The sequence below is a fragment of the Echinops telfairi genome, unplaced genomic scaffold (genome assembly GCF_000313985.2).
Source record: "Echinops telfairi isolate 266 unplaced genomic scaffold, ASM31398v2 ScPeMD7_1713;HRSCAF=2227, whole genome shotgun sequence".
Taxonomy (NCBI): domain Eukaryota; kingdom Metazoa; phylum Chordata; class Mammalia; order Afrosoricida; family Tenrecidae; genus Echinops; species Echinops telfairi.
Window position 1 is genome coordinate 6404778 of NW_022105611.1, and position 21946 is coordinate 6426723.

General features: G+C 36.3%; 1 protein-coding gene across 2 annotated transcripts in view; it reads right to left on the reverse strand.

Annotated features, from left to right (window-relative positions):
• Positions 1 to 21946, reverse strand: part of TMEM135 (transmembrane protein 135) — a 233025-nt gene that overhangs the window by 196178 nt on the left and 14901 nt on the right. For both annotated transcript variants that reach the window (XM_045293155.1, XM_004708886.2), the window contains exons 2-4: positions 14435 to 14562; positions 11167 to 11259; positions 4270 to 4303 (exon numbers count right to left, since the gene is read on the reverse strand). In XM_045293155.1, coding sequence (XP_045149090.1) covers positions 4270 to 4303; positions 11167 to 11259; positions 14435 to 14562 — 255 coding nt within the window. The remainder of the gene's footprint in view (positions 1 to 4269; positions 4304 to 11166; positions 11260 to 14434; positions 14563 to 21946) is intronic.

Consider the following 21946-nt stretch of genomic DNA (forward strand, 5'->3'; position numbering starts at 1 on the left):
CATACTGGGGATAAACTCCATGTATGTGGTGAATGTGGGAAAATCTTTATCTGGAAGAAGGACCTCACTGTTCATCAGCGAACTCATACTGGGGAGAAACCTTATGTATGCGGTGAGTGTGGTAAAGCTTTCAGCTGGAAGCAATCCCTTACAGCACATCAGACATTTCACACAGGAATGAAACCCCATGTATGTGGTGAGTGTGGGAAAGCCTTTATCAGGAAGAATGCACTGACTGTTCATCAGCGAACTCATACTTGAGAGAAACCCCATGTATGGGGTGAATGTGGCAAAGGCTACATTCAGACTTCACATCTCAAAACTCATCTACACACTCATACTGGAGAAAAACATGTATGTGGTGAGTGTGGTAAAGCTTTAATCCAGAAACAATGCTTCACAGCACATCAGACATTACACACAGGAAAGACTCCCTTTGCTTGAATTAAATGTGGAAAATCTTATCTGAAAGTCAAGTATTGTTCAACATGAGAAAATTCTTAATGAGAAAACCTTTCAATGGGGTGAGTATAACAAAACTTTCAATAAAAGAGGCACTAGGGTTTGGCCAGGCTTTCCCAGACCAGACGATTGTAACTTATCATGTGCCTACCCATGCTCTGAATTGCTGTCCCTCTACTGACATGTCCACTGGTGTGGGGAGAGGGACGTCCAGACCTTCCCATGGTGCAAGGACACCTCATTGCTCTTCCAGTTTTCAGTGCCCAAAAGAGAGCTGGACCTGGTGTTTCTGGATCACAGCTATACCAAGCAGTAGATTGTCCCCTCAGGTGCCAGTAGTGCCTGCCCCACCTGCATGTTCTTTGTTACCCTCCAGAGACTGCTCAAAATAAACAAGAATGAAGAAAATAGAAGACGTTTGGGAACATTTAGTCCAGATGATGAATGGACCACAGCAAACCTCAGCCTCCACAACCGTGAGACGAGAAGAACTGGATGGTGCCAGGCTGCCACTGCTAATTACTCTGAAAGGGGTCACAAAAGACTGGCCTGAGTAGAGTGGGAGCACAAAGTGGAACAAAATCCAATCATAAAATAGACTAGGCTTACTGGTCTGATGGATACGTGGAATCCTGACTCTGCCCTTAGCAACTCTTCACTCCCGGAACTATACTCTCCCCTCTGATTCAGCTTTCAGCCAAAAGATATACAGGCTTGGTGGGGATGAATAACATCCAAGCAGTACACACACCTCAGAATAACCAAGCACATAAAATCAAAAGGACAGCATTTGCTAGTGGATAAAAACTCTTGAAAGCAAGAAGGGACTGGAAGGAAGGATGGATAATGAAAACACAGGGAGGGCAGAAGTGGGAAGAGTGCTGGTAGATCTCAGGGACTGCAATCAATGTATGAATTGTTGAATGGAAAACCAGTTTACCGTAACATTTTAAATCAATAAATTTGTGAAAAGAAAAAAAAAAAAAAAGTAGAAATATGTTGAACAGCAATGAAGACATGCTGAGAAGAAAATAAGAAGGTTAAAACACATTTAAAAGTGCTACCAAATAGGAGAATAAAAAGACAGGAAGAGAAGAAATTAAAGAGAATAGATTAAAATTTCATTCCAGAACTAACCACTAGAGAAGCAAACTGAATCCTAATAAAAAGTAGTAAAAGTTATGGTACTACCTAGTGAATTCAACATACCAAAGGCAAATGCTTCAAAAGAAAAATCTTAAAACTTATCAAGGAAGATGGGAGATTATCTAAAAAGAAAAGATCAAGCCACACTGGCAACATATTTCCAAAAAAGTATTTACAGAGAACAAAGATAAAGAATAAAGTCTTCAAAATGCTGGGGCAAAATCACCGCTAACACATATGGTACCCTCAACAAGATTATTATTAATTCAACAAATATTTGTCTAATGCCTACTATAAGAGGCTTCAAAAAGTTCATAGAAAAATGGAATTAAAGTGCAATGTCATTTTTCCATGAACATTTTCAAGCCTGCTCATATATTCCAGGCTCTATTTAGATGCTCGTGATACAATGGCAATTAAAGCAGAGAAAGTCTATGGCCTTGTAGAGTTTACACTATATTAAGAATTTTTTTGCCAACCAAGAATCTTTTATTATTTTATTAAGAATTTTTTTAAGAGAGAAAAGAGACAAAAAGAAATCCTTTAACTAGTTTCACAAGAAAGATGAGATGTTCTGTTCCCATAAAGATTTTTAACCTCGGAAACAGAAGGAGGCAATTCAACCCATTCCTATAGGATCGCTGAGTTGGAATCCATTCATTGGCAGTGAGTTAAGGTTTGGAAGGTTTACCTTAGATTTTCTTAATCAGTGGTATACAAAAATCTTTGAAATTACATTGACATTTGAGTGTCTGTCTACATACATAAGCAATGTTCTGTCTATAACTCAAAAACTATTAGAACCACTTTTCACTGACCCCAATCCCCATTCAAAATAGTTGATGTTATGGTTCCCACACCACACCCACCATACCCACCCAACTGCCATGGAATTCACTCAAACTCACAGCAACCCAGTAAGACCAAGTAGACCATTATTTAAGGTTCTGAGACAGTCAATCTTTATGCAAACAGTTTCACCTTCTCCCAATGACTGTGTGGTTAGCAATCCAACACTTAGCCCAGAGTTAAGCAAAACACCATGGTTCCCATCCACATCAAACCCGCTATAATGCAGTCAATTCTGACACATCCTTGCCATATAAAACAGAGGAGAACTGCTCCTTAGGGTTTCCAAGACTGTAAATCTGTAGGGAAGCTGACTGACAACCTTATCTTTCTCACTTGTGCTTTCCATCAAAGCCAAACCAACCCATTGTCAATGAATAGATCCTGATATAATAACCAAATATTGGGTTTTGAAAGCTGTAAATCTTTGGGAAAGCAGATTCAGAGAACTGGCTGGTGGGGTTAAACTGTCAGCCTTGAAGTTAGCAGTCCAAAGGCTACCCAACAGCACCACAAGTGCCAGAGCATCCTATAAATTCTTTCTTTTCCACACATTATTATTCTGATAGGACATCTCCACTAACTTTGCCACCAGATAGTAAGTTCTCACACGCAAGGCCTATCTCTATCTTGCTTAAGGAACTCATTCACAATAATTGGCAAATTGAAAGTATGGGGAAAAAAATTAAAGATTTTATAGTTGTTGAATATTTTAAGTGAGCTGTTGAATATATAAAGGAAATTCAAAAAGTTCGTGGAAATGCTCCATTATCTTTTACTTCCATTTTTCCACCAATTTGTTTAAGCCCCTTCATATAGCTGAACTTAATTCCCTTATGACAGAATTCAAAAAAATTGACAATGGACAATAAATCATTATGTATTTATCTTTTCAGAGTTGAAGATGTCCTGATGGAGCAGTGATTATGCGTTGAGCTGCTGACCAAGGTCAGCAGTTTGAAATCACCAGCTGCTCTGTGGGAGCAAGACAAGGCTTTCTAGTCCCATAAAGACTGCAGGCTTGGAAACTCACAGGAGCACTTTTACATATGGTCCTACATGGTCATTGAGTCAAAATGACCCGATTGCCGCGAGCTTGGTTCTGGAGGTTATCTTTCATAGTTGAACTTTTTAATGTTGCCTATTAACTCTACCAAACAACTTAAAAAGACTTTAAAAGAAAGCTTTTAAAAATATTAACTTGGCCATGTAAATTATCCCTGATTATATATTTAACATAAAGAATATCAGAAATATTTTAGTATTAGAAAACATTTACTTCCTATCTGTAATCTTTGAAATATGAAAGCTACTAATTGAGTTCTTAAATATACTCAATACTTGAGGTTAAAACAAAGGCTGCTTTAATGTAAAAGATGAGCAGGTATCATAAAATCTCATCCTGAAACTCTTTTTTTCCCATAACAAATGGCAATAGAGGCAGAAAATGTAAGGAAATTAAAAATGTGTGTGTGTGTGTGTGCGCGCGCGCGCATGAGCACGCACGTGGGTACACTAACAAACAACAAGGTATAAGCTGTAAAAAAAAAAAGCAAAAGATTCCTGAAGAGCAAGGACAGCAAATGGCTTTCCTCCTAAAATAAGTGAAACCTTCGACATGGCAAGAGTGAACCAGGTGGGTATCAATCATACGTAAACATGTAAATCTATCATTTAATTTAGAGACAAAATATTCTCAACTTTAGATGGCTTTCTTTTCTGTTCTTGCTTTAAAATGGAACGGTAGATTTTTTTAAAGATTAAAGAGCACAATTAAAAACCTTTAAAATAATAATAATAATAATTACTTACCAAGTTGGCCATATAAATTGTAAGGAGCCCTCTCCTGAAAATAATTTTTAAAGACAGAGTGAGAAAATATAAGATTAAGCATCAGTTTGACTTAATAATCAGTGTATCGTATTTTAGAAATCTACCAGGAGTTAAGGAATTTCCAGGTATCTTAGAACATATGGTAGATTATGTGAACTAAATGTTTGGTGCCATAAGAGTTCTAAGTAGATGTTATGAGTCATTCTGTTTTATGCTCATTAATTTAAATTCTTAAAAAAGGAAGTTGAAGCATATTTTAAATTGCTTTGCATCAACATTAGTTGTTATTAACTCATTGCCATCAAGTCAATGTTGACTCATGGCGACCCCCTGTGGTTTTCTGACACTAGCTGTTTACAGGAATAGAAAGCCCAGTGTTTCTCCAGAGGAGCTGCAAGTGGTTTCAAACTACCAAGCATGTGGATTGCAGCCTAATGTATAACCACTACATCATCAGGGAGGTGTAATTTGTTACTATTCTATTAATGATAAACAAACAAACTCAACCCCATCAAATCAATGCTGATTCATAGCAACCCTAGAGGACTAGGTAAAACTACTCCTATGAATTTCCAAGACTCTTTACAGAAGTATAAAGTCCAATAAAAGAAGGTCCAAACTAATTCTCTTGCCAAAACCCAGGCCACAACAATTCTAACCACAAAAATTATTTTTAAGAAATTTAGACTTTCTATTTGCTTCAGACACAATGGAATTGTTCATTTCATGAGCTTTTATTACATATTATACTAAATTAGCTTGGTTTTACTTTCATTATGTGAAAAGTTAGTTAAGTAGTCTCACTCCAAAAGACAAAAGTCTAAAAATAATCCTTGTACAGAAAAAGTGCACATTTACCAAAACTAATTAATGAGAACCCAGGTAAAACTTCAAAGATAAGCTAGGTCTATTTTCTGTCTTTAACTATAGTATTTTGCTTACACTGCATGAGACGAGGACGTTCATGTCCTGTTTTCTATGAAAGAAACCTTTCTGAGTTTTAACTGTCCATGCAAATAAACTTTGGAAATTACCAAAACTTTTTGGTGCGCAGTTTAGTACTGAACACTTTTAGATCTCAAAGAAAAATAATTGATTTATAAAACCAGTACCAATATCTAGTCACTATCACATAAATAAGGCGGATGATGAGGCTGTCTGCGCCTATAAAGATCTACCATCTCGGAAACCTTATAAAGGGTCACTATGAGTCAGAATCAACTCAATGGCATGAGCTTGGTCTCTAGTCTTTGGTTTTTCACTTAAAAATCATGCCAGGTTTTCTTACCTAATGATACCTAATAACATCAATGAGATCTTGATATGAGAGTCAATCATTTATAGTCTTGAGTATTCATGACTTAAAATGGCTAAATAAGATTTTTAATATTTCCAAAGCCAAATGGAAACTGTGTGACTTAGGAAATTGGGATTCCAGTAAACTTTAATTCTCTGGTACTCCATAAACAGGACTAATAATCTAACTTATATTCTTGAAACATGAGAATTATATATTTTAAATCTTACATTTATCAACTATATTTGAACAATAATACCAGATCTACACTGAAAAGAGAAAAACCATACCTACCCAGTAGGCAAAACTACCACCACCACTCAAAAAAAAATCTTCCCCTTCAACAAATCCCAATGCACTACAACACAACTAGATCCTAAGGTTCTCCCCCAAATAAGAATTTAATAATCAATAGTATATTTTATATAAGATCCCTCTTATCTCATCTTTCCTGTACTTTCTACTATAGATATAAATTGTTGTTACTAACCTTTGCCAACCTTAGCAATTCTTACCAAAATCTTAATCAAAGATGTTCAAATACTTACACTGAAAAAATTATACAAAGTAAATTCAGAGTAGCATCAACATTCAAGAATCACACAAAAGAAAGGTTAAATGCTTCAAGTGGTAAACATTTAACTGCCATCAAGTCAATAGTGACTGAAAGAGACACTAGAGAACAGAGTAGAACTGTCCCCTGTGGGTTTCAGAGACTGTAAATCTTTACAGGAATAGAAAGCCTCACCTTTCTCCTTCAGAGCAGCTGCTAGTTTTGAGCTGCTAACCCTCTAGTTAGCAGCCCAATGTGTAAAACCACTACACTACCACAGCTACTTAATTATATATGAAGAAGAATCTAAACTACATATTCCAAAACAAATATATTTCTGTAGCTTCCATGGTAGTACCTGATAATGCATTTCATTATGTAATAAAATGTATAATGATACTTTTAAAACCATTTGCTCCATTAACCTAATTCTGTGTCTAAAATTAGGTCAAAAACAACTCTAGTATCCTCCCTGATCTCAAACTACCTGATAATATAATTGCTTAAGAATAATTACAAGGTGAGGTTATCTTGTTTGCCTACCTTTACATCCCTACAAACCTGTGCAGTACCTGCCATCCAAGACATGCTAAATAAATACTTATTTTATTACTAGACACAAAAAAACCTAACCATCAAAGTATTAAGATGAGTTAGGCTGCTAACCCAAGGTCAGCAGTTTGAAACCATCACCTGCTCCGTGGGAGAAAGATAAGGCTTTCTATTTCTGTAAAAAGTTACAGTCTTGGACACCCACAGGGGCAGTTCTACTCTGTCCTCCAGGTCACTATTAGCCTAAATCGACTTGAGGGTAATGAGATGAATGAAGGTGCTAAGAAGGCGGTCAGCCTTATACAATGGAGCACCTCATGCACACGTAATCACCCAAAGATAGCCAATGGGAGAGAAGAGCGATTAATGATTCCAATTTATTAGCACGTAAAGAAATTCTTGTATTACCTTACATTTGCACAAAATTTAACAATTTACAAGGTCTAATGATGGTGTAGTCATTCTGCATTGGGCTGCGATCTGCAAGGACTGCAGTTCAAAACCCCCAGCAGCTGTGTGGGAGAGAGACTGGTTTTTCTACTCCTGTAAACAGTTATAGTCTCAGAAACTCACCAGGTAGTTCTACCCTGTCCTATCGGGTCACTATGAGTTAGTATTGACTCAATGGCAGTTTGAGTTTGAGTCTGAATCAATATTATGAAATTAGATTTTATCTTCCTAATAAATCCTAGGAAATATAAAGCAGAGACTTCATTCTCACTTGATAATAAAAGCAACCATCAAAAAGTTAACTAGTTTTTCTTTAAAAAGTAAAAGCAACAAAAAGATATAATGGGTCATCTGACTTTAGTTTTATGCTCTTTCTGATGTACTGCTTCTACAATAAAAAATCTTATACTATTTAAACCCCAAAACCAACTGCCACTGAGTCAACTCTGACTATTAGAGACCTTATAGGCCAGAATCTACATGCTCCTTAGGGTGTCTGAGACTATAAATGTTTAAGGAAGCAGATGGTCTCAGCTTTCTCTCTGGAGCAGCTGATGGGTTCAAATTATGGCCTTTCAGCTAATTGGTGCACCAACAGAGTTCCTCACATCACTACTAACCACTTGACACTGAGTCAATTGCAACTCAATGCCATCCTGCAGGACACAGAAGAATAGCTACTTGGGTTTCCAAGACTGTAAATCTTTAGTGGAGTAAAGACTCCTCTTTCTCCTGGTAGGTTTGAGTTGCTGACCAAACCATTAGCAGTACAATGCTTAACCCAACAATGCCACCAGGGCTCCTCACAATACTAAACCAAAAACCAAACCCACTACCATTGAATCCATGCTGACTCATAGCAACCCTGTAAGACAAGGTAGAACTGTCCCTGTGATATCAATGACGTCTATAATATGGTACCTTACTAGGCTTCTATACTTTAAGGATGAATAAAGCCTTGGCATTGTCTTAAAAAAAAAAAAATCAACTCACTGCCACTGAGTCAATTCCAACTCATAATGCCCCTTAAAAGAGAGTAAGCTTCCGAGACTTTGTATCTTTTGGGAGTAGGAGGCCTCATCTTCCTCCCTCGGACCAGTTGGTGGTTTCAAACTGCTGGATCTTGCTATTAGCATCCCAATGCATAACCACCATGCCACCAGAGTTCAACATTGTCTTACTAGACTGAAAAGGCAGAAGATGCATTGTCATTAGATTGTGTCCTGTTCTCAAGGTTCAATTTACTCTCATAGGAGTGTTGGAGGTTGGAGAGACTCAGGAAGATCTCCTTCCCAGCTTTGTCTAGATGATATGAACCCAATTAGGCTCAAGAAAGAGAGAAAAATTAATGTGAAGGGCAAATGTTAGAATACAGTGTGAGTCTTTTTGTACACTTTTTCCTCATGCAATATTTTCATCCAATTTTAATGTCAATTCTTTAGCTGTTAGATGGCTTATTTTATTTATCCAGTGATGTTAAGCATCACAAAAAACTCATATATTAATGAGGTGCCATTTTGTTATTTCACACTTGGCTATATCTAGTTTAAGGGCCCTAGTGGTGCTGTTAGTTAGGCATTGGGCTATTAACCACTAGGTAATGGGTTCAAGCCACTCTGTGGGAGAAAGATGAGGTTGCCTGTATCCTACAGAATTATACACTTGGAAATCCTATATAGGGTAGATATGAGTGGGTTCAGTTTTATGTCTAGTTACAGTGAAGGGCCCAATTCATAGTGTCCCCATAGGACAGAGCAGAACTGGCCCGCTAGGTCCTTGAGACTGCAAATTGTTTGGGGAGCAGACAGCCTCATCTCTCCTGCTCTGATGGCTAGTGAATTCAGATCACTGAGCTCGATGCCTAAGCCACAATCAGCACAATAGCAGTGGGTTTGGTTTTTGGTTTTAGAGTGAAGACAAACAGTTCAACATCCCCTTTCCTGGAGAGTAAATCCTCTCTGGAAACCAAGTTACATACTAAAATTCTGCCAACCCAGCGATGCAGAAAGGGACTGTGCAATTAGAACAGCAGGTAGCACGGTCTGAAGGGAAAACACTAAGGCAAGAAGGACAATAAATGACTGTTTAAACTTCACAGGAGATTCTGATACGCAGACTCCCATTCTCCTGAGAATCACTAGATTAGAAGGCTGGCGCAGCTCAGTGATTCAATTTGTGGACAAGCTTTGAGGTGTAAGAAGAAGTAAGAAACACAATGAATTTCTCAAACGTGCAAGCAAAATAGAATAGGTGAGTACATCAAAGAGTACTACTTTACAAAGTGTTAAAAAAAAAGCACACACACCTTGCTCTATAAACTGCTTAATCAGATAAAACATTACAAAATTTAATTTTCTGTAATGGTCTCATAAATGAAAAACTATCTTCATATTACTGAAATCCCAATTATGATTATCACCTAGCATTATCATGTCTAATTAGCTCAATAATAACGTTATTGGTTTCTTCACTAGTAATTTTTGTAAATATATTATTTAGCAATCTTTCTCAAACTTCTTAGCTTTTAAATTATATTGTAGGTAACATTGGCCATTATCTGAAATCACTTAGAAAGTATAGTAGGAAAGGTATGAATATGGAAAATCATAAATAGTTATCTGTTCTGCAGGGAAATAGGAAATAGGCACATAAGAACAATTATAGAAAATGAGAAACTTTATGTGAAAGAAAAAGAAGGCCTACACACTGGAACGGTTTCCTAAAAAATACTATTTAATCATCTCAAAAAGACTTTCAAGATGTAAAATTTTCCTTATCTATCAGACTGTTTTAAACTAATACAAAGATACTTCCTTGAGATACTGAGTCCGTGATCATATTCTATGATACATACACATAATACAGAGTCCACTTTCCAACAGACGGCAAAGTAGTTTCATTTTCACCTTGAAAGCATAGCATTAAAACGTGAAAATACTGAATCTATAAACCAAATTTACGTCCACATAACACAGAGATCACTCAGTTTGGTCGTATCTGCTTATGGATTTCATACTACTGCAGTGCAATTAAGCAACACAACCAATTACTATGCATAGAATAAATACATAATGTTTAATATTTGATTCATATTCATGTTTAATACATTGTACACCTTTTAACTTATCTAAACTAATACAAACTATCAAAACAAATTCCACAGCAACTCTACAAAACAAGAATCCATCAGAACAACTTCTTTCTGAACCACAACAAAGCACTTCCTACGAAAAGAAAGAGGAGACTCGTTCTTAGCAACCCTCCTAGGGATAAGCTACTTGTTACCAGTGCTGCCTGCTGAGTTACTATGATCACAGTGCAACCCTGGAAACAACTTCAAAGCTTTCATAGGACCCCCTCGGTGATACGATTAAGACTTAAGTAAGATGCCCACTAACAAAGTGTCAAGAGCTAGCTGGCAGAGCATACCTAATTCTCAAAAGGGATAGAAGGGTAGATAGATTGGAGGGAGAAAAAAAGAAGTAGAGAGGACAGAAGGTCAAACCAATAGACATAATGATGTATTTATGGATACTGAAAGATCTTCACCTATGTATCTGTATCAATCTATATATCTACTTTATATATGTGTACACTGTATCTATCTATATATCTACTTTATATATGTGTACACTGTATCTATCTATATATCTACTTTATATATGTATACACATTATATGCAATTGAATATAAAATGTATAATACCAGAGTAAATATCTCACTATCACTCAAAGCTTCAGAGGTTTAAACATAAGAACTACCACTATTGGTCTATTTGAAGAAAACTGCTAATGCTTTACAATCTGTTTCTTCCCTCTTTCTAACTTATTACTGACGCTTGTAGAAAAAAAAATAATGAACTGTACAACTGACTCCTTAAGTGTTGTTTTCCAACTTTGAACCTCAGACTTCCTACTGTGGGCTTTTTCATTTTAATATAATAAATTATACATAAAAATAATTTCTAGTTTGTAAAGAAGACAATAAACAGTTCTATGACGTATCCACACATATAAATTTTTACCTGCTTTTTCTCTCAATGAGAATGGCCACATAAGATGCTGGCAGGGCGGCACCAAAGCCTGGACTCCATGAGTAGAATTTCCCGAGTATCTTCCTGAAATTCAGATTGAGAATGTTCACGTGAAAAGCCTAGATGGTCATTTCAGGTGCTACAGATAAAAGTGCCCCTTCTTACTCCATCGTCTACCTAAAAATCTCACAACCCCTTAAATTAACCAAGTCCAAAACAGAATTCATTATTTCTCTCTCCCATCCCCATAAACCTGGTCTTCCGCCTCTATTTTCCTAGGTTAATGGCATCAACAACTACCTGTCCACCTGTGTTTGATTCCTAGAGTCTTTCTCCTTCTTCCTTGCCTGTATATCATATCATACCTTTTTAAGTTACTAATACTAATACAATGTAGCTCTCATATCTTTTTAAGTTACTAATACTAATACAATGTAGCTAATACTAAGTTACTAATACAATGTAGCTCTCAAATTCCTTTCCAACCTACTGGTCCTGCCTTAGTTAAATCCCTCAACATCTATCATTCATGCTACTTTGACAGCACACTAGGATGATTGTCAGTCCATTCCCTACATCTGCCACTGCTCGTCTATCAATTAAAAACAATATAAGTTTCATACAGTTTTTATGAGGACTAGGAGTTACATCTCAGTATGATGTATGCACACAGTAAGCACTCGGAAAATTAGAGTTGTCATTACTGTAGGGTATTGCTAATTTTTATCACAAGAGATGGACATTCAGCAGGTTTTTCTTTCTCCTTGGTTTATATAACACTGGCAACCTTTTGTGATAGCCCTTAATTTACAGTATTTTGTATTGTTAGTGACGTGTATGTCTGCTTCCATTTACTACGATATGAATCTTGAAGGTAGGAAGTTTACATAGTGCATTATAAATGGCTATTAGCTGCTTAATTTTTTTTAAAAGATGGGGCAGGGGAGATTTTTGGGACTGATTTTCTTTTTTCCTTGCAGAGACAATATGTCCCTAAGAAAGGGAGAAGTACCATGTATAACTATTGTAAGAAATGATCCAAACAAAGTTGGTCAATTACTAAATAAGGCTATATAGAAGAAGAAAAACACTTATGTATAATGTGTATATATATTATATATATCCATATTCATGGCTAATACATTGCACATATTTTAACTTATTTAAGCTAATACAAACTAACATGGAAACATTAAATTATTTTTTAATTCCATTTTTCCATTGACTTTCTAAAGTCTTCTCATATACTCATACACACACAGATACGGATCAAGAGTAACAGGTGGAAATTTTTTCATTGAAGTTCAGCTTTAAAAGGATTATATATGGTTATAATTTCATAAGAACAGATTGAAAACTAGCTTCTTTCTTCCATAAGAAAACTGGCTTCTTTCTTCCACAAGCTATCCACTCTGGTGGCTTAAGTTTAATAGTGACTTTATGGAGGTACACAATCCCCTTTAACATACTTATCCAAACTTTTTCAGTGTTTTACATAAAATCTTTCAGTCAATCAAATCGATAATTAATTACTGAATAAATTTACGGTCTTAGTTACCTGGCACTGCTATAACACAAATACCACAAATGATCACCATATCATATTCTTTCCAAGCTCTTTCTATCACTATAATTAAATCTTTCTCACAAGCTCTCCTGTTTCTAAGATTTGAGCTCTAGTTCCATGAGATTTATACAAAGGTTCTGAGTATTAATACTTCTCCCAAGTGACATGTTAGGAAAAAATGTTTTAACATAATTCAAGAACTGATTTATCTAATTATAAACATATTGTAGCTAGTACTGATTTAAAAGTAAACTATGTATATTTTTTTTTTATAAAAAGGGCTAGCGGCGCTACTGTGAAAACATAATTTGGATATTTCCAAAATAAATATCAAAAGCCATCTTTCTGAGAAGACCAATATAAAATCTAAAAAGAACATAAAAAATTATTGAATGTCAAAATTAAAGGAAAAATGAACAATTAGTTAGTGGAAAAGCATGATGTCACCTATTCTATAAGCATTTTCTATCTCCACAATTTAACCAAATAGGTCCATAGTACATAATGATATATGCTAAAATAGCAAGCTATTATTGTAATTATATAACTCTCATTTTACAGTAATAGCAAGTTTCAGAAGGTTTAAAAAAAAAAAGCTTTCCAAAAACCACATTGTAAAGAAACTTTTCCATCAATTTTTAAGTCATTTAGAGGCATGACTATGTCAATAGCAAAGGAGAATCTTTATCAGTTATTTTCTTCATAATCTAAAAGTTTATAAATATTAATCTCCTTAAGAAAACATTATAAAGAACATTTGGAAATTATTTTTTAATTGTGGTTAAAATATAGCCACAACACTATCTCAAATAACACTAATTAAATACAAGGATAAAAGTAAGGATCGCAAATTTATAAACAATAACTAATTTTAACCTTATTATGCATTTTTATAATATTATTTATTTCTCTCAGCTTACTATTTTAAATCACTGAACAGCTGCTCATTAAATTTTAATATTATAAAGTTAATCATTTAACTTGACAGATTAAAAAAATAAACATTAGCCAGGATTTTCAACAATCAGTGGGTAAAAAGATAAAAGGAAAGACATGCCTAATAGACACATTAGTTATATCATAGCAGTTAAAATATAGATTCTAACTGCCTGATATTACTAAATATGTGAAGGATAGCATGTGGCACTGGTAATGTATATATAGATTATAATTGCCTGATATTACTAAATATATGAAGGATCGCATGTGGCACAGGTAATGTAAATATGGCTGATTCTGGACCAAAAGTTTCAACAGGAGGATACACCAGGAGTTCCGGTTTTATTTATTGGCATGTGCACTTCATAGTCTTCTCAAAGTATGGTAACAGCAGATGGGCCTAACCTATATCATAGTCAGTTGCTTTAATTTTCTAATCTATGAAACTGAAAAGAAATACTAATGAGAAGCCTGCTAATTATAGCAGGCCTCAGAGATGTGTAATACATTAACATAGTCCTGCTATCTAATCGCACCAGTCATCTAAGTATATACTGCACTCTACATTTAGGTAAGTGACTCACAATTCCTGGTTCCACATGGTTTCGTTCATATGTCATTTCAGAGAAAAAAAAAAAAATATATATATATATATATATATCTCACCTGTGTAATATTTATGAAAATATCGTTTTGCTTCCATTTCAATAAAGGAATGTATATGATGCTTGGATGAAAATTATGAGTACCAACCTTAAAATGCAAAAGAATGCCATATACAAAGCCCCATTAGCCGTCAGAAATGAAGCAGATTGTAGGATCTCAGGAAGTAGTTTGTGTAAATAATAGTCTAATTTTCGTTTCCGGAGAATTGCTGCAATCTGGAAAGAAAAAGGCTATTTTATTTAATCCAACCAACTTTTCCCATTTAAATTAATGCCAACAGGGAAAACTCATTGTCATCTAAAGGGAAGCTAGTGAATAGTGGCATATGTTTAAATATTAAATTTTAAAATCCTAGTATTTTACTGGCTTCTCTTGTAAAAGTGAATTTTCTAGAGCAAAAGTAAAGGCATATTTTATCCATTACACTTTGCACTGAAGTTGTAATGGATAAAATACACACCAGAGTCATCCTAGGATCACGAGTTACCTCGAAATATTGAAATAAAATATTTGTAATGCTTAAATTTTAAACTGGAAAGACTATAGCTATATACATATAGATTGACAAAAATAAATTACAGTTCAAATAAAAATTGGATGCTATAAAAACTTATTGCCAGACTAGGTATTATAGAACCTCGGTGATAGAACCAGAGAAATTTATTCAGTTATCCAAACATGCCTACAATGTAACAAAAACTCTTCTAGAAATACAAAAAGTAAAAAGTGTAAATTAATGATTCCAGATCTCTTGGAGCCCATGAGAAAAGATCTGAAAGAATATATATTTTAAGAATTTCATTTTTTAGTGAACTTTGAATTTAAATTTTTCTGGATTTAAAAAATCAAAACAACAACAACAAAAAAAACCTCTGCTATAAGTTAGTAATTATATTTAGAAAACAATACATGAAACCTAAGTATTTCTTGAGCACAGTACTGATAGGTTTTTGTTGTTCACTGTCAGAGTCAATTCCAACTCTGAACTATAGTAGGGTTAGCATATAGATAGGGGTGTTAAATAAGAATTAAGTTTTAGTAATGAATACAAGGTGTCACAGAAGTGTAGCCAAGGGCGAGTCTACCATAGGACAGGGCAGCAGTCTCGTGCAGGAGGAGACATGAGCTTGATTTGGAAGAATACAATTAGGATTCTTATAAATCAAGGAAAAAGCAATACTTTTCTATCATGAAGGCAGCACACATCAAGAGAACATAAGTTAAAGCAACACAATTAAGAAACAGAGAAGGGATGAGAAAGGGCAAAACTGACAAACAGAAAGAAAACTATAGAACATTTCTACTCATTTCCTACAATCCTAGAGATAATACGTTCTCCAAAATTGGTGAGCAACAAATCCAACAACTTCCTCTCAATTCATATCTTACATTCCACCCCCTTGAAGTCTCTGAAACTGACCATCACCTACCCCAATTCAGTTCAATGAAGTGTTAGAAAGCATAACGCCAAACACAAGATAAAAAACAATGATGAACAGGACTGAACAAATTGCTTTTAAGCATTATGCCAAACACAAGGGAAAAATAATGATGAATAAGACTGAAGGAACATAAAATCTTCACAGGAAAATAGATATACACATAGCAAACTAAAATATATCAGCGTGGCAAATCCAGAGTTTTGGTGGCATAGCAGTTACGCACTCAACTATTAACTGAAAGGTCAGCAGTTCAAGCCCACCAGGAGAAAGATATTGACAGCCTTGGAAACCTTCTAGGGCAGTTCTACCCTGTCCTATACCTATATAGTCTCTGTGAATAGAAACTGACTCAACAGCAATGGGTGATAAATGCTAAACAGTAGGAAAAAGCAACTGCCAGAGAAATACAAGGGGGCTCCAAAAGTTCACAGTGGGTGAATGGCATTTTTTCCATAAGCTTTCTGAAACTCCCTTACATAGAAATTCATAAAAGGTAATGAAGGAAGATAGGCAGGTGGTGTCAGGAAGATTGTCCTGAGCCTTCAAGGACGGATCTTAACATATAGGTAGAATTTTGACAGGTAGAGGAGTTTTGGTGGCTTCAGCATCCATGCACTGTTTTTGTTTTCCCATTCAGTCTCTAAATGTTCTTCCTCTGTTAGTATTTCTTCCTCGGCGCTCTACTCACTGTACAAGTATTTTTTCCCATAGCATCAACTGTCATCTCAGAGTAGGAATTCTTATTATATTCCTAAACTCTCCCCAAAATTCTATATGCACACTTCAAATGTCTATTGGACATGATCACATTTATGTTCCAAAGGCACCAAAAGAATCGACACATCAAAGCAGAACTGTTACTTTTCCAAATGCACTTTCACGTCTGAATTGCCTACCCCAATGGACAGGTCACTAAAAGAAACCAAACCGGTCACCTACATGTCATGGCAACCCATGTGTCTCAGAACAGACGTGCACTCTACAGGATTTCAATGGCAAAGATCTTTCAGAAGTAGATTGTGAGATCTTTCTTCCCAGACTCATCCAGGTGGATTCAAGCCACCAGCCTTTCCGTCAGCAGCTAAGCACAGAACCATATGAACTCCACGTAGCATCACATTGACCCAATTATTTAGAAACAAAACACTGTCATCATCTTCAATTTCCTCCTGAGCTTAGCCATCTTATCAGTTCCTATGATTTTCTAGTGTCTTCAGGTCTTGAAAGGTGATGTCTGTTTTAGTCTTAACCTACCCGTACTTTGTAGCCAGATAGCTATAGCAAAAACATCCCTTGCTGTTCCTTATATTTGGAAGTGCAGGAAACATATTTGAAGAAGCAGTAAAAGCCCATAACTGAAAAATACTACAACCAGTATTTTTAAATACTCGTGTTTACTCACTTACTCCTTCCTAAATATAAACAAAAGAGCAGGTTCGTCTTTGAGTTTACAGTCAAGAACCTTGAATGCATAGTCTGTCACCGTCCATTTCTCTTGTGCCGTTTCCACTTTGAATGTTGCATTACACGTCTATCTTTCCACCAAAAGGTTTCTCACTAAAATGATGAAAAGAACTTTCATCTCTCCTTTTCACTTCAAAGCAAACGTCTATTTATATCCTTTTCTCCTGGGCAAAAGAAAATGGAATCACGAGTTTGTTTATAAGAGCAGCCACTCAACTTGGGCTCTCAATTACATTCTATTCTCTAGGATTTGGCATCCTCAGACATTCACTTGCTTAGTCTGTTGCCCTCTACTTTCTCTATGCAACTCTCCATTCTAACCACATTTCACTGTAACACCTTATTTAATCAAATATGAAAAGGGTAGGTTCACATCATGAACCTCAACTTCCTGTATCATCACATAGCTATTTTTATTATAAAGACAAATTTTCACTGAACTATCAACTGCTCCATCCAAAACACACTTGGGTATGTCTACCATTATGCTAGGCATTACAGAGTACAAGGAGGGGTAAAAAAAAAAATCCCTGCTCATAAGATGTTTCAACTAATCAAAACAAACATCTATTGAATTCATAACTCTGAAACTTAAAAAAGGAAAGAAAAGAAACCTGTAAACAGATGGCTTTTACTTAGTAGAAGAGGCTTCTGCTAAACATTAGGAGAATTAACACTAAATCTACAAAATCTCTTACAGGAAATAGGAAGGACAGAGAATATCCCTATTTATTTTATGAAGCTAGTATTACTCTGATACCAAAACTACAGAAAGACAGCACCAAAAAAAAGAAAGAAAGAAAGGAAAACTAAACACCATTACCCCAACGGCACCACTAGAGCTGATGGTTGCCAGGGTGGTAACGCCTGGCATGGTGCTCGCCCACCCCCTCAGATCATCCAAGAAATCACAGCACGAATCCATCGAGTTGACTCCGACGCACAGTGGTTCTGTAGGACACAGTAGAACTGCCCTTGTGGGCTTCCAAGATTATATAAATCTTTACGGGCGTAGGAAGCCTCATCTTTCTCACAGAGGGGCAGGTGGTTTTAACAGATTACCTTCCACCTAGAAGCCTAAAGTGTAATCTACAAGGCCACCAGGCTCCTATCATCTGACCACACATAATCTTTAATAGTGTTTATCATCAGTTTTAATCACAGAATATGTCATTTTAATTATAAATAGTCTAAATGTACTGTTTCTTAGCTTATATGAACATGAACAAAACGGTTTTATAAAAATGCTCTACATTGAATTATACTATTATATAAAACCTTATTACGTAGTTTCTCCTTTTCCTTTAATAACTACTTCACCTCAAAAAAGTTATCGGTATAGGTTCACAATATTGTAGCTAAAACACAAAGTTTGACAAAATCAGCAACTATAAAAATATCAGAATCAAGGAAAACAACAGCACATGCTTATAGCACATGCGCATCAAATCACATTTAGAAGTGTCATAGTAACTGGGTGGTAATGTCACCTCTGACCAGAGCACATAAACTATCCAAAAGCACTAGCATGGAGTTTTAGTCTTTTAGGTACATGTATGCTGGGTATATGGGAAAACAAATTGTTGTAACTAGAGAGCTATTTCTATTTTAAAAAATAATTCCTGCCGAAACAGCACAAAAGTTTTACAAGCAGCCATTTCAGGGTCGCCCCCTGTGACAGTGTCACTTGGTGTGGTCCGCATCTCGTGCAGCTCCCTAGTGATACCACTGCAATAACCCTCGTGGACGCAGCCAGTCCTAACAGAATATTAGCAAATAAACTTCAGAAACATTTCAAAAGAATTGTACACCACCACCAACTGGGGTAACATTCCAGGAATGCAGGAATAATTCAACAATATAAAATCAAGTAACGCAACCCACCATATAGCTGCCACTGAGTCAGTCTCAACTCAAAGTAATCCCATGAACAACTGATAGAATGCTGCCTGCCTCTGCCATCCTCTTAACTGATTACAGAGCAGACCACTGTGATCCACGGCTTTTTCACTGATTGATTTTAGAAGTAGCTTGCCAGGCCTTACTTCCTTGTCCTTCTTAGTCTGAAACTCCACTAAACCTGTTCAGTATTACACCAAACCTCCATTAACAGATGCACTGGCTTAAGTTAATGACCAGAATGCACGCAATAGAGGCTTAATCTATATGGGGACTCCACAAATGGATTTTGAGCTATCACTGCCATCCATAGCCTTTTACAAACTAAGGGATTCAGAATTTAAGCTCTAATACAGTCCTCAAGCAGGATACGTTGGAAAGTAGATTATAACCCCCCAGTATGCACTCCAGAGTCAGCCCAGAGAGCCCTGGTGGTGCTATCAGGTAAGCTTTGGACTGCAGGTCAGTGGTTCAAACCTATCAGCTACTCTAAGGTAGAAAGATGAGGCTGCCCATTCCCATGATTTACATTCTCAGAAACCATATATATAACCATATGTTTGTACATGTATAAATATAAATATGTATTATACAAACGTGCTTAATACAATTGATGTATGGATTGTTATAAGAGCATTAAGAGCCCCCAATAAAATGATTTTTTTAATGTACAAATATGCTTGATATGATTGATATATGGATTGTTATAAGAGCTGTAAGAGCCCCCCCAAAAAATGACCTTTAAAAAAATAAATAAATATGAGATCACTATGAGTCAGAGAAGGCTTGGTGGTTGGACTGGGTTTTAGAGTTTAAATTCTGAGTACCCCTTTTGCAGAAGGCTATTGAAGACAGTGAAAAGCCAAAACTTATTTACAAGAGTTTTCCCTCATACTCCCAATTAAGCCTCCATTGGATTTCTACTAACCAGATATGTGAAGTCTTGCTCTTAGGCAGAGTGGTGCATTGGAAAAAGGATTACTTCCTCTCCCGACAGCCCAGAGAGGGACAGTCTCCCTTAAGCCACATGCTGACTGCCGTGGTTAGAAGGCCTTGGACCAATCTTGTAAACTCTCTGTTCCATTTCTGTGGTCCCACCTGTAACTGTTAGTATTGATCTGACACCAGTCATGAATTTGCGGGAGCTTCCTTTGTGTTCGATGCCTTATTTAAGCAGCTATGTGGCTAGTCTCCCTCATCCAGATACGTCTTTTGTCTTTTTTTCCTTAAGGTTTAATAAATATTCTTCTTATATTATATGTGAGATTGGGTCTTTTTTTGTACACTAAAACAGCTGGTAACTGCAAACTCAGCTGTTCGAACCCATGAGCTGCTTGATCCATGGGAGAAAGCTGAAGTTTCCTGCTCCTGTAAGATTTCCAGTCTTAGAAACCCCCAAGGGCAGTTACACTCTGTCCTTGAGTCTCTAAGAGCCAAAATTGACTTAATGACAGTGATTTTGTTGTTGTTGTCTTGGTTTTATGAGTGGGAATGACTGGATGGAGGTAGATTTAAGCCACCCCAGGGAAAGGCAGACTTGTCCTCAGGGAACTTGTCTGGGTGTGCCCTTAATGGAAGTGAGATCTCTAGGTCACGTGATCAAAAGTATATATTTTTCTGTGTTTTGGTACATGAAACCCAGGATTGATGAACCTACAGGGACAGCAAATAGAACAAGGGTTTCAGGAGGGAGGTACAGTGGTGGTTGGGGGGGTCGTAAAAGAGAGGCAATGTCAAGGGGTCCAGGAAGAATGTTTGGAAACTCATTGTGGTAGCAATAGTACAATTCTGCTTTATGTGACTGAACTATGGAATGATGTAATACATGTATTAACACCCAATTAAGAAGTAGAATTTTAAAAAGAGTCATAACTCTAATCAATGAGTAGCCAAGTGATGGCAGGGCTCAAGAACTAACCCGATCAACTTTTTTCATTGACCAATTACAGTCCTTTTCAGGCTTCTGGAGTACCAGCTTTGAAAGTGATGAACTGACCTTGGCATCAATAAACGTCAACTGGACAATTCCTGTTTTTATATAATTTTATAGAGTGTGATCAGCTATAAATGCTTTGGACACCATTACGGTCTTGTGCTGATGGTCACCCTCATCAAAATAATTTGTCTTTGTCATTGTCCTGTTTAAGCCTTATGAAAGAAATCTCTATAAAATATATTTGAATCTGTGATTTTTTTTCCTGGGAATGAGCTTCAAAAAGTTCACAGAGCAAAACAAGGACCCAAATCTTAGCACTTAAATTCAGTGATCTATGTCTGTGTCACATGGTACAGACACCAACCTTTGAAGACAAACCAAGGGGAGGAAGGTCCAAGATGGTGGACTAGGCAAATATAGTCCAGGTTCTCTACAACCAAGATTCAAGAAGCCAAGTGAAAACAGATATGGATGACAATCTGGGAACCCAGAGTGTCAAAGGAAAGAATAAAGAGGTAGATCGAATACTGATGAAAGGAGGATACAGAACAAAAACAGCAAGTAAGGGCATACCATGGCCAAATTGAGTGATTGCAAGAAGCAGTCCATTTAGACAGGAACCAGATAACAAGCTCTACTTGCCCAGGCTATTCCAGCACTAATATGGGTAATAAGAGAGCTGTGATCTCTCTCCCATTTTACCAGGTACAACCTCACAGTAACCAGAGTTGCAACCTCTCCAGCCTTGCCGGTCAACATCCCCTTCCCTGACTTCCAGTGCTATACTACCTTTTTTTTTTATAATCTTTTTTTACTGCCCTCTCTCCTTTTTTCTCTTTTGTTTTGTTTTACTTTGTT